A 14,089-nucleotide genomic window follows, 5' to 3' on the forward strand; every position below is an offset into this window, starting at 1 on the left:
CAAACAAACAAAACAAAACAAACAAAAGTCTGTGCAACGCACAATCAAACAATCTGCATCTACAGACGGGCTTCACTCCAGCATTGATCTTCTGATAAGCTCCAGAAGTCTCAGTCAGTAGTCCCTCTCTCTCTCACACACTCCTGCTTCTCCTGGTGTTTTATCCTGTCTCCACGCCAATTACTGGAATGAGAAACAGGTGTTTGTGATTTGCATTCAACCCGCTCGTTTACCACGCATCTCCTGATGCTCTCTGCCATTGCAGACGTCGCTGAACCACGCCCCCTCGCCACAGTGACCATATGTTTTAGAACCACCCATTATTTCTGTCAGACTGTGTAAATGAGAAGCACATGGAAGGACTGGAAGGCACCCATTTACTTTTTAACATAACAGGTATAATGACTGTTTCATCAAAGCAAATTTGTCCAGGTCTAAAAATATTTATGATGCATATTGCTGATTTAGTAACGTATAAAACCAAGCAAATCATTTACCTAAATATTTTTGTTTGTTTGTTAGTTTGTTTTCCAAAATGGCGGCTATTGGGCAAAGTGTGCCAAATGCTTTGGAATAAATTGAGCCAGTGTTTTAACTCACCCCTGATGTTAAATTAAATCTCTGAAGTAACTTGTTCGGGTATACTTATAAATGGCAGAGAGCCGAGCACATACTGACCTTGTGTGAATTCTATTAAGAACATTTACCCACCAGTCGTCCAGAAACTCTTCACCCAACTCATTGTTCTCATGCATTTTTAATGATAGCAATATAGCACAATATATCCTAATCAATAAGCTCACAGTAAATACTGGAAATAAGTGCCTTTTCAAAAGTGTTAATCACAAGAAAATCTTCCCATACCAACTTGGGTGATAAGCAAGGAACATTATTATTATTATTATTATTATTATTATTATTATTATTATTATTATCTAAAATATTTTAGAATAAAAGCTTGAGTTTAAACAACTGTTTGCAACATTTACTCAAAATTAGTTATGGCTGTATTTAGAGAAAGCTTTACAGTCATATATGTCACTGAAACATGGAGTCTGAAATAGACAAGCCAAACCTCTTAAAAGCAAAGGAAATGGCAAGTCAGATGAAATTTAAAACAAACTTGTTTTTCCTCATTACATTTTGTTTTGGGTTGACAGATGACCTTAAAGAAGAAAAGTCATGGTTTTGGTTTGTTGAAATGCAATGATACACTTATGAGACACATTCTCTCACCATGATTAACTGATATAAAATAGTAACCACGCCCCCTTTCCTGTATGGAGTTACAACATACAACAGTAGTGGTTGTTGGATATATAAAACATGGCTCAATGCTGACCTCACATTCAGAGTGGCTGCTTGCCTAGCAGAGGAAATGCATGTTAATCTTGTATTGACAGTGGTGTGTATTACCACGCTCTGTCCTGCTGTGTGTGGGGTTAATTTAGGCACCTGTATCCTCCAGGGTGACCCTCAGCCCCCTGCTCTCTTCAAGGATGGAGACTTTATTATTGGAGGGTCTTTCGCCGTTCATGACTATATGAGGACAGAGAAGCACACCTACACTAGACGGCCACAACCACTAGAGTGCATTGGGAGGTTAGAGTTTGACAAAAATAAATACAATCCTTAACACAACAGGGTTGAATGGGCTCAGTTAATTGTGCTGAAATCATGTTCATAATTGTCTTTTTTCTTTATGTAAACTGTGTTTATGAGAATCATACAAGCAGAACTTTCACTAAGGTGCTTATATTTAATTGCAATTTATTATAATAGAGTTTTTCATTTGTGCTTTTCAACAGCATGAACTTCAGAAAGCTGCGCTTTGCTCGTGTCTTACAGTTCGCTATCCAAGAGATTAACAACAGCTCTGATCTCTTACCGGGCATCACATTAGGGTACCATATATATGACTCTTGTGCCTCTGTGCCAATGGTAATGAAAGTAGCATTTCAACTTGCCAACGGGCTAGATCTGGTATTTAACGACACTGATTCCTGTGCAAAATCTGCTGCAGTTCTTGCACTAGTTGGAGAATCTGGTTCCACTGCAGCTATAAGCACTTCAAGACTTTTCGGTTCTTTTGGAATACCACAGGTGAATGCTCTATATTGCTATTTCTTGATCTTGTTCTTGAAATGTTGGCACTGTGACAATGACAATGTGAAAATACTTGTAACATCTGACACATCTGACATTTGTGTCTCCCCAGATGAAAAAAGTACATTTCTATAATATACTTAAAGTGCTCTATTTGTGTGCACTAATTTTGCACTTAATATACTAAAAAATCTTCTTTAGTACTTCTTAAGATCATCTTAAGAACATCTAAGTGTACTCAACTGTGCTATTTTGAGACACCATGAAATATGAACATAAATGTGCTTTTAATATACTATCTCTGTATTTAAAAAATGTATTAAGGTACTACTTATAGTACATTTGAACCCATAGTGTATTACAAGTGGTATCTAAATATATATATTTTAAGTACAGAGATAGTATATTAAAAGCACATTTAAGTTAATATTTCATGGTGTCTCAAAATAGCACAGTTGAGTACACTTAGATGTTCTTAAGATGATCTTAAGAAGTACTAAAGAAGAATTTTTAGTATATTAAGTACAAAATTAGTGCGCAAAAATAGAGCACTTTAAGTATATTATAGAAATGTACTTTTTTTCACCTGGGTCAGCAGATAGTACACATGTAAATGTCATTGTAAAGTCTGCATTCGAGTAATGAAATTATTTCAAATGCCCTTTCATGTTAAAGAAAAAAGTAGCTTTTTTTTTTCTTCTTTACGGTGCTCTATAGGTGAGTCATTACGCAACGTGTGCGTGTCTCAGTGACAAGCGGCAGTATCCTACTTTCTTCAGGACCATTCCCAGCGATCACCATCAAGTGGCCGCACTGGCTCGGATGGTCAAGTACTTTGGATGGACATGGATCGGGACTGTGTGCAGTGATTCAGACTACGGGATCAATGGCATGGCATCATTCCTGAAAGCTGCGGAGGAGGAGGGAATCTGTGTGGAGTATTCTGAGGCCTATTACAGGACTCAGCCACGCAGTAAACTGAAAAGAGTCGCAGATGTCATACGTAGGTCAACAGCTCGTGTAATAGTTGCCTTCTTGTCTGTTGGTGACATGAGATTTCTCCTAGAAGAGCTGAGTCAGCAGCCTCCCCCTCCGATGCAGTGGATTGGCAGTGAGGCGTGGGTTACAGACCCAGAAATGCTGCGGTTTAATTTGTGTATTGGTGCCATGGGCTTTGCAATTCCGCGGTCTGTTATCCCGGGTTTTCGTAACTTTCTATTTGACCTCTCTCCAGAGCAGGTGCTGAAATTTCCCCTGCTGACAGAATTCTGGGAAAGCTCATTTAGCTGTAGTCTAAATCAGCAGACAGGTTCTTCTACTGTTTTGCCTGCATGTAATGGCACAGAGGATCTGCACGCATTACAGAACCCGTACACAGACACGTCCCAGTTGCGGATCACTAACATGGTGTACAAAGCCACATATGCTATAGCTCATGCCCTCCATGGCATTGTCTGTAACGAAAAACGATGTGGCAAAAACATCAAAATTGAGCCCCATAAGGTAAGATTTCTCATCTTGGAACAACTGAACTATTACATCTGAAATATTACAATACATATAGGCCTGCTATAAAATATCTATATAACCACACCCAATATTTCAGAATTCCTACTGATTATTCAGCAAATTACCACAATCTGAGTTTTTTTTTTTGCCCATCATGCAGGTTTTTGATCAGCTCAAACAAGTGAACTTCACCAAAAATAATTATTCTGTTTCATTTGATTCAAATGGAGACCCCGTGGCCACATACGAACTTGTGAATTGGCAGTTTCAGGGAGATGGTTCAGTTAATTTTGTGACAGTGGGTCAATATGATGCATCCCAGCTTAAAGGCCAAGAATTCAGTCTAAGCAGAACTATCATTTGGTATGATGGCAGTGAAAAGGTATAGCTACAATGTGATGTCTATAATTACATCAGGGACGGGCAGCTTCAGTCCTGTAGGGCCACTGTCCTGCAGAGTTTAGCTCCAACCCTAATCAAACACACCTGAAGCTAATCAATGCCTTCCAGATTACCTGAAAGCTATAGGCAGGTGAGATTTTTAGTGGTGTTGCAGCTAAACTCTGCAGTACAGTGACCATATAACTGAAATTGCTCATCCCAGAATTACATTATAAATATTTATAAATACTGATAAATAATATGCAGTAGCCGTCCTTGGTTAATTTCTAACCTTGATGCTCTTTGTTCCTGTCACCTGCAGGTGCCTGTGTCTGTGTGCAGTGAGAGCTGTCCTCCAGGTACTAGGAAGGCTGTGAAAAAGGGAAGGCCTGTCTGCTGCTATGACTGCATTACCTGTGCAGAAGGAGAGATCAGCAATGAGACAGGTGCTTTTTACTGGACATTCTTGAATTAATCACACATACTTCTCGGTCAATGCTATATGAGAGTCTAAGATAAAGAAAAAGATCTTGTAAAATTGTTTTAAAGATCTAGCTTAAAAGACATGTAAAGTTCTTAGAAATATTTGCTTACACTTTATTATTTGTATCCTAGTCACAGTGTATTTATACAATTATAAGCTAAGTGATATTAATTAACAACATACGTACTATAGAAAAGATTAGTATTTGGTTTAGGATTAGATGCTCGTAATTATTCATACTTTACCATTATTTGTACAGTAAGTAGAACGTGTATAACAAGGGCACTGAAAAATAGTGTTGTCAAATAATTTTATACCATAATTATTATTTTAATTTTATTTTTTTTACACTGAGAAAAAATAATGAAACAACAATCAAAAAGTAATTATATTTCCTTTACAGCTTACAAACATGTGTTTGTACATAATCTTTATTTTCAAAAACGTAAAATATATTTCTGAAGGTACACTGTAAAAAATGACTGTGATTTTAACAGTAAAAGACTGTAAAAATGCTGCGGTGAAAAACTGTGAATTGGTTTACAGAAAGTTTCCATACTCTATACGGTGAATAACTGTAATAGATCTAACGGTACATTTAATGCAATTTTACGGTAAAATACAGTTTTTGGAAGTGAAAAATAACAATTCATTGTAAAATTTACAGTGAAAAAACGTAAACTGACATTCCCACAATTCCCTGCGTGACACTTCACATTTGATATATTTTCATTGAAATAACTCTGTTTCTTCTTAGTTTTTCATTTTTTTTTCTTCTTCAGTTATGTACATTAGGGTTTTATGTTGTTAAATTAATGTTTATTGCATTTTTAAAATTTCATCCATGTTACCATGATGGTGTTTAGTGTGTGTGTGAATGTTTGCACCTTCTATATATTAGTATTGTCCTCCTCAGCTTGTGGAAAAGCTGCTTGTGATGAACTTTGATTCATCATGTGACTCTTATCACCACTGTGTTTGGTGACTGTCAGTGTATTATAAAGGTACAAAACAGATATTAGTACTTCATTAGGTTGGTTAATTAAAATTATATCAGTTAATGAAATACGTTATTTTACCATAAATTTAACAGATTTTTTTTACGTTGCTACTTTTTTTAAGTTAAAGTTCTGGCAACCACAGCTGCCGTTTTTTACCGTAAATTTTACTGGGATTTTTTTTACAGTGTAGTGTTTTTAACATTTTTTTATATAAAATGAATAAATAATTTATAAACATCATTAAGACTTATTTTTATTGATACATTTTTATTTATTTATAATGTTAATAGCATTTTTTTTTTTTTTTTTTCTACGATTTTTCTTGTGGTCATGACTTCATGTTGAGGGAACAATATCTGTTATAGCCACGAGTTAAATGTGTAAACGACAATAGCAACCTGGAATTATCAGAAATGGATTGGCCTATAAAAACATTTATTTTTACGTAAGAATGACAACATAAGGGCGTAATTAAGAAATTATTATTTTAATATATTATGTTGCCTTTAGACTGCATTCAAATGAAATTTGTTATTATCAATAAATGATAAAATAATATGTACTGTAATTATAAAAATAGTTTAGGCCTACAAGAACCCATAAGGTAATTTTTAAGCCTACATTTGTATCCATCCCATCTCACAGCCTTTTAAATTAATTCACTGATTGTCATTATTAGTATTATTATTATTGTTATTAATGTTATGCCTTTTAAACCTAAATAAAATGAAATATGTTAATTTACACCAAGTGAACCTCCCGTAAAATTCCAGTGCATCTTCTTTTAACATATAGCCTATTGATGATAACAAATTATTCTAACTTCATTCGAATACTTGCATAAGGGGCTAAAAATGAAAACAGACACTCTTTTATTGTCACAACATAGGCTACTGGTGTAATCTACAGAAATGCAATGATAAAGTCAAAAGTTTATTGACATGATCGGGCATTTACAGTAGCCTATTTACAAAATATATACTTTAAGTTACATAATAGCCTATACAGAAAGGTAAAAAGATAGGCCTACATGAAATGACGTGAATACATAATAAATAAAAATGTAAGATGATGATAATTATAATAATAATAATAATAATAATAATAATATAAAAATATTAAATAAAAAATAAATAATTATTGAATGTATTTAAAAGACTGTTGGATGGGATTGATAAAAATGTACACTGCATATTCTTTTAATATTGATAAAAAAAATAGGGAATACGTTAATATAATAATTTCTTAATTCTGCGCGTTTTCTTACTTAAAAATAAATGTTATTATAGGAATATCCATTTCTGATAACTGCAGGTTACTATGGTCGCGCAGGTTGTTTATGCATTTAACTCATGGCCATGATAAATATTTTATCCCCTCAACATATAAAGAAGTTGTGGCAATGACATAAGTATGTTGTTACCTCAAAAAAATTATCGTGTGGCAACAACTTATCACGTTCCCACGAGTTAAAAGGTTGGTTTACCCAAACATGACATTTCTTTCATGAAGTACTCAATCATGACGTCCATGTTGAGAACACACTTCAGAACACACATTAAGATATTTTTGATGAAATTTGAGGGTTTCTGAAGCACACATATGCAGCAACGTCATTGCACCTTTTGAGGCCCAGAAAGGTATTAAAGACATTGTCAAAAATAGTCCATGTGACTACAGTGGTTCAACCTTAATGTTACGAAGCGACAAGAATACTTTTTGTGTGCAAAAACAGAACAAAAATAACGACTTTAACAATTTGAACTGTAGTCATACGCAACTGACGTAGTGAATGCAGTTCAGCGCTTCCATGTTTACGTCTGAACATGGGCTCAGTATTGGCTGACACTGTACACACAAGCAGCACGGCGCATGTGTTTTTGCGCACAAAAAGTATTATTGTTGCTACATAACATTAAGGTTTGACCACTGTAGTCACATTAAGTAATAGTGGAAGTGCTGATACAGGATCATATTTAGATCTACTCTCACTTCGTAAAAAGGTTGCAGGAATGAGCATTAATTGTAGCCAATCACACCAAATAATCCACAGTGAAATATACAAAACAAATAATCCTATACACACTTTAAAAATAAAGGTTCTTTATTGCATTTGCAACCACTACAATGTTGCATTGGAAAAATGTTATCCACCTTATTCCAACAGCCCATGACACTTTGCGCGAATTATGGGTATAACTTACGTTAAGCTGAAAACAGTCAGTGAAAAATGTTAATGAACTTCAGCATTGCGTTATACTATTTCAAAGTGATTTCCATCATTTTTTTTTTTTTTTTTTTACAGATAATAAATTGTATTTACCTGTAAAAACAAACCTGGAAAGAGATGTGAGGCTCTGAGGAGAACATGAGAGATTATTCATGCATTCCAGTGAATTAGTAATGTGATATCGTAAATTATATCAGGAGAACAGACCACACAGTATATGTTGTCATTTTTCATACTATTATAGCGGAATGCAAAGGGACTAAAGAAAATAATCATGAGGATAGAAAGCAGCAACTGAAAAGAGCTCTTACCATAGTATTCTTGTTATAACATGTCATGTTAAAACACCAAGCCTTACATTATTCTCATTATGTCTGAAAATAAAACATGAAAGAAAAATTGACTCATTCAGCTCATTCAGTCAAACTGATGGATAAGCTTTATTTGTAGTGCAACCTTATGATTTGAAATAATTCGTTTCAGTCTTTTTGAATGGAAGTTCCCCAAACCGGAGGTTCCACCCATAATTCATAAACGCAGTAGGCTCATCAGGAATAAGGTGGATTTATTATCAAAATAGTGTCAATTATAGATTTTAGTGTGTAGATTATAAAATCTACACACTAAAAATTGGTTCTTTTAAGAACTTTTCACTGAAAGGTTCTTTGGGGAACGAAAATGGTTCTTCTATGCTATTGCTGCGAAAACCCCCTTTTGGAACCACATTCAGATAGGTGAAAATAAACAGTCCCTTTTCTTACATTAGGATCCTTTGAAAGGTAATGTTAGCTTGATTGAAAAGTTGTTTTTAGACTAACAATGAAGTTGTGAGTTCTAAAACGTTTACCTTTATTCTACACTTCTAATTCCACTGTCATATGTACGGCTCGTTTGACTTCCTGCTTCTATGAAGCTACTCCCTCCAAAATACGCAGTGTGCTCAGATTGGTTAGCAGGTTGGTAGCTGTCCCAGTGTATCGTGATTCGCTGAAGCATCCGGAAACGCCACGGCCCTTACCATTCGTAGTTAGTGCTTCAGAGGAAACGTAAATAATAGTGCCTATTGCTTTATCAAATTGAGCCGAATCAGACCCAGATAACGTACTTACAGTTTGAAGCCAATAAACAGCAGCTTCTGCTTTTAAAGTAGGAACTGCTTCTTTCAGTAAAACCTTTGTGCAAATCTAGCATTGAACTTTTGTAGATTCTGGAAGCTGGTTCTAGATTCATGGCGCATCCAGTGTAGAAAATACCATAGATTATAATGGGTTCTATTATCTTTTGACGTGTCGCGCCGCTCGTGTCCGGTGTACACAACTCTTCCGCACGACATGGCCTCGCCCACTTTGTTGCGTGTTCTTGGGGACGTGTTTGTAGGGTTTATGATGTCACCAACCCAGGAAGAAGCTTGGTGTAGTCCAAACCGGTCGTTTTTGTAGGCATTAAACTGCCATAACTTTATAAGACAATATCTCCATTTGCATTGAACTTTCAGCGCTGTAACTTTGCAGATACTGTTTATGCTCAAGCAGCAACATTACACACTAACTAAAGTTAAAAAAGTGAAATCGCATTAAACCACCCCTTTAAGAACATGCTCATCATAGAGGAGGGTTTTATTCAAGTCATTGTATGTTTGAATTACATTTGAATGTATTTTATAAATAATTTATAGGACAAAATTACCTTATGGGTTGTTTATTCCAAAACAGTGTAGTCTGATAGCCTATAGAGGTTATCAGACTACTCTGTTTTAGAATCTCTCTTATTCATGTGGTTCATGAATGACTGTTGGGCACTGTTGGATCTATCTATCTATCTATCTATCTATCTATCTATCTATCTATCTATCTATCTATCTATCTATCTATCTATCTATCTATCTTTTTATTTTACAGATTCTTTAGATTGTCACAAATGCCTACCTGAGTACTGGCCTAATAATAAGAAGAACAAGTGTCTTCCTAAACCAGTGGAGTTTCTATCCTGGAATGAAATCCTTGGGATTATACTGGCTGCTTCCTCTATTTCAGGGTCTTTAGTGGCTTTGAGTATTACTTTGGTGTTATATAAAAACAGAGCTTCTCCAATAGTAAGAGCCAACAACTCGGAACTGAGCTTTCTGCTGCTCTTCTCACTGACTCTGTGTTTCCTCTGTTCACTTACTTTCATTGGTCGTCCCACTGAGTGGTCCTGTATGTTGCGTCACACAGCGTTCGGGATAACTTTTGTCCTCTGTATCTCCTGTGTTCTGGGGAAAACAATAGTGGTGTTAATGGCCTTCAAAGCTACACTTCCAGGAAGTAATGTTATGAAATGGTTTGGGCCTCTTCAACAGAGACTCAGTGTTTTTAGTTTCACTCTTGTACAGGTTCTTATATGTGTGCTTTGGTTAACAATATCCCCACCCTTTCCCTACAATAATATGCAACACTACAAAGAAAAGATCATTCTAGAATGCAGTTTAGGATCAGCTATTGGTTTCTGGGCTGTACTAGGTTATATTGGCCTTCTAGCTTTCCTTTGCTTTATCTTAGCTTTTCTGGCCCGGAAACTGCCTGATAAATTCAATGAAGCTAAATTCATCACATTCAGTATGATAATATTCTGTGCTGTTTGGATCACATTTGTTCCAGCTTATGTCAGCTCTCCAGGGAAATTTACTGTAGCTGTGGAGATATTTGCCATTTTAGCTTCAAGCTTTGGTCTGATTCTTTGTATTTTTGCTCCTAAGTGTTTCATTATTGTATTTAGGCCAGATCAGAATACCAAAAAACACTTAATGGGTAAAGTATCAACAAAAGTCCACTAAGACACACAACTCTTTTAGATATCAATAATTGTTAGATATCACACATGCTCTGCTGTTATTTAAAAAATATATATATACCCAAATCTGTGGAACTGTAATTTATTTCTACAGTGATTTTGTGAACTGAAACATTTTTATTGTTATTTTATTTTGTTTGTATATTTGATTTGATTATTAATACATTCTATTTTGATGTACTAACATCTGAGTAATTGTTTTTTCTTCTTTTGAACAGAGGGGAATTACATACTTTATTACTATTGTTTTACTATTAGTTGCAATTGATTATATTAGCTTTACTTTAGTTATATCATACTTTAATAGAAGATAGGAAACCTGAAGTGAACATCGCTCAGAGGTGAAGAATTTATTGAGCTTGAACTCAAGCAGCTGTCTCTTTCAGAGTCAAAAAAAAAAAAAAAAAAAGTTTTACACACTGAAAATGTCAGTAATGGTGTTCAGTTCGAACCGGAGTCAGACAATGATGCCTACAGAGCCAGAGAATATATGCTGTATGGAGACAGAACAGGTATAGTTTAGTTTATTAGTAAAAAACGTGTTATAGTGGACCCCATCCGAATGATGGCCAAAACTTAACTGATAAGTTTTATGAACTTTATTATACAGTGCCCTCCACAAATATTGGTACCTTTAGTAAATACTGTATGAGCAAAGGCGGCTGCGAAAATAAATCTGCATTGTTTATCCTTTTGATCTTTCATAAAAAAACAAAAACAAAAGATCATTCTAGAATGCAGTTTAGGATCAGCTATTGGTTTCTGGGCTGTACTAGGTTATATTGGCCTTCTAGCTTTCCTTTGCTTTATCTTAGCTTTTTTGGCCCGGAAACTGCCTGATAAATTCAATGAAGCTAAATTCATCACATTCAGTATTATGGCACACACTCACATTATGGAAAAATGTTTTTTCTCCAATACATGTTACGGTGTACTGCTGCAAAGACGAGGCGATTAACGCCATCGCGTGGACGTTCTGAATTAATGCTGCTCTCCATACTTTGACCTGAATTGTTTCTCTTTTGCTGCTTTAATCTGCTTGCGGTTGTAAAAGTACTTTGTTTTGATGGTTATCCTTTTCAATCGTTTTTGGAATGTGGTTTACTGATTTAAATTTGATTTAAACATGTTTAAATTTTAATTTAAAATTAAGTTGACCTTCCAACCAGAGAATTCACTTTCTGGAAGTGCTCCCCTATGTGGACATGAATTGACTTTCCCTCCTCTGTGTGTTCTTCCTTTCCCTGTGTTCACAGATTTACTCTGTTCTATTTTACTTTAATTTATTCCCTTCATTCTTTTATCTCTTTCTCACGTGAGTTAATTTTTTTTTTTTCGTAAGTTCTTTTATTACTTAATGTTTTATTTTATTCACTCTTCGTTCCGTGTCCTTTTTGTTATTGGCTGGCAGTAATATTCACACACCCAAGTCTACCTAATTTCATACACTTATTTTAAATTTAATTAAACAACGTTTAAGTGAAATTTAAAATTAAGTTGTGTCACCAGTTGACACTTGCTAATCAAGAAGCACTTCCCTTTAGGGAATTCGCAAATAGGGAAGGCTTTCTCCTTTCTTTTCCCATTCTGTTTTTCTATGCACTTATTTAAATTTATTTGAACAGGGTTTAATTAAAATTTGAATCAAGTGCATCTGAATTGTTTTTGTTTTACTTTGCCTTATTGTTTATTTCTGTTCTGCTTCTAGCAATTAATTCTGACTGTCATTTTAGACCCCTAGTCTTTTGTCCTACACACTTAATTATTTAAATTTGGTTTAAACAAGATTTAACCCTCTGGAGTCTGAGGCTGATTTGGGGCTTGGAGAAGTTTTGACATGCCCTGACATTTGTGCTTTTTTCAGTTGTTCATAAACATACAAATGGCAAAAGTGTCATTATACTGTATTCAGCACAAACTAGGCTACCATAATATGTGAGGAACATGTATGTACATGTTTGTATTTTTGAAGGAATAATGTTTGTGTGGTTATTGAAAAAACAAACTTAAGTCACTGAAATAAGGCCCAAAAAAGTATATTAAATCTGTGTTCACAAGACTTCTGGGTATTGGAGGTTGTAGACTAGAGTTTTTGCTTCAGAATAATGTAAAAATTATGCTGCCTACTCCTTCATATAAAACAATATATTGATTTAGTTTTTGTAAGACACTTTTTGTCAAGAAACACAGGATGCGTGGAGGCGTGAATCATCATGAATAATGGGTCATATACACCTGGAAAGACAAAAGAATTGCATAATAATGACCTGAAATGACTTGCAAATTAATGAGGCCTTTCAGTCAGGTAGGCTGTGAAAAAAAACCCTCTGTAATAATGTCTCAGCTCATCATAAACACCAATAGTGTGAAATGTTATTACAATTTAAAATAATGGTATTCTATTATATTATTTAAAATATAATGTATTTCTGTGATGCAAAGTGTCTGAACAATTATGTTACCTCTATGGCATTTCATATAGGCTTTTAGCTTAAAAGCATGCACATTTGGAGAAATATTGATGGATTCTTATATATTTATGTCAGTTTTCTATACTGAGGGGTAATCTATATTTATTGTCATCCCTATGAACGCCGGATACTGTGTTTTCAATTCATACTTGCAGCCGAAGGGCGCTCTGTACAGCTTTAGTCCACAAATTCATATAAAGAAGAAAAGGAACCAGGAACTAACGGCATGTCTTCTAGAGATTGCTAACCATGGCTTTAACATCCAAATAAACACTTTTCAAGACAAAAAATACAAGATTGAGACAATGTATACAAGTATTGCCTCTGAATTTGCCTCTGAATAGCGCTGGCTATGGGTGTGTGGGTGTGGGTGTGGCCGCATTAGCGGATAATGAGCTGAATCATGGACTTCTGACATGGCTCTCTTTTCATACAGATTACATAAACACAATGTTTGTTTTCGATTTGACTTGCACGATTTAAAACCTGACATTTCAACGTTTCTTTAGACATAAGTGTCATTTTTTTTGTCATTAGTATTCATAAGTTACAGTTCATTTTCTGAGAACTATCAGATTGGACTTTGTTCAGAGGGAGACGGGAGATCACGCATCATGTTAGTTTTCTTTATTTTACAAAAAGCACAACATTGTGTTTTTACTCTGAGTGTATACAAATAAAAGAAGACATTCTATAGTTTCAATTGATATATTAATTATGTCTCTATGATAAGAAATGATTGAGTATTTTAAGTCTGTTTTGCTGCAATGTGAAAAAAATCCTGCAAAATGCGCTGGCGCGTTTTCGGACCTCAAGGAGTTAAATTGAGATTTAAATTTACGATTAAGGTGTGTTTACCTGATCATTTGTGTACTTGCAAATAGGGCCCTCCAGCACTCGGTGGTGAGTTGACGGTTGCTCCAGTGAGTTCCAGTGAGTGGAGTTGCCTGGCCTGGTGGATCCTGTACTGGCTGTATGTGAATCATGGACACTTCTGACCACGTACCCCCGGCAACATGCAGGAACATCAGCAGGTTGGGTGTGTCAAGTGCAGGGCGGCAACGAGTCCAGGTTGAAA

At 35.2% G+C, this 14,089-nt stretch overlaps 1 protein-coding gene across 1 annotated transcript; it reads left to right on the forward strand.

Annotated features, from left to right (window-relative positions):
- Window positions 1–1,378: 1,378 nt before the first annotated feature.
- On the forward strand, window positions 1,379–10,523 carry LOC137022675 (extracellular calcium-sensing receptor-like). The gene is made up of 6 exons (XM_067389109.1): window positions 1,379–1,602; window positions 1,809–2,103; window positions 2,824–3,609; window positions 3,776–3,997; window positions 4,319–4,442; window positions 9,610–10,523. Exons 1-6 carry the CDS (start codon window positions 1,379–1,381, stop codon window positions 10,521–10,523), a joined length of 2,565 nt encoding a protein of 854 aa, XP_067245210.1.
- The last annotated feature ends 3,566 nt before the right edge of the window (window positions 10,524–14,089 follow it).

Source organism: Chanodichthys erythropterus, chromosome 7, assembly GCF_024489055.1.
Source record: "Chanodichthys erythropterus isolate Z2021 chromosome 7, ASM2448905v1, whole genome shotgun sequence".
Taxonomy (NCBI): Eukaryota; Metazoa; Chordata; class Actinopteri; order Cypriniformes; family Xenocyprididae; genus Chanodichthys; species Chanodichthys erythropterus.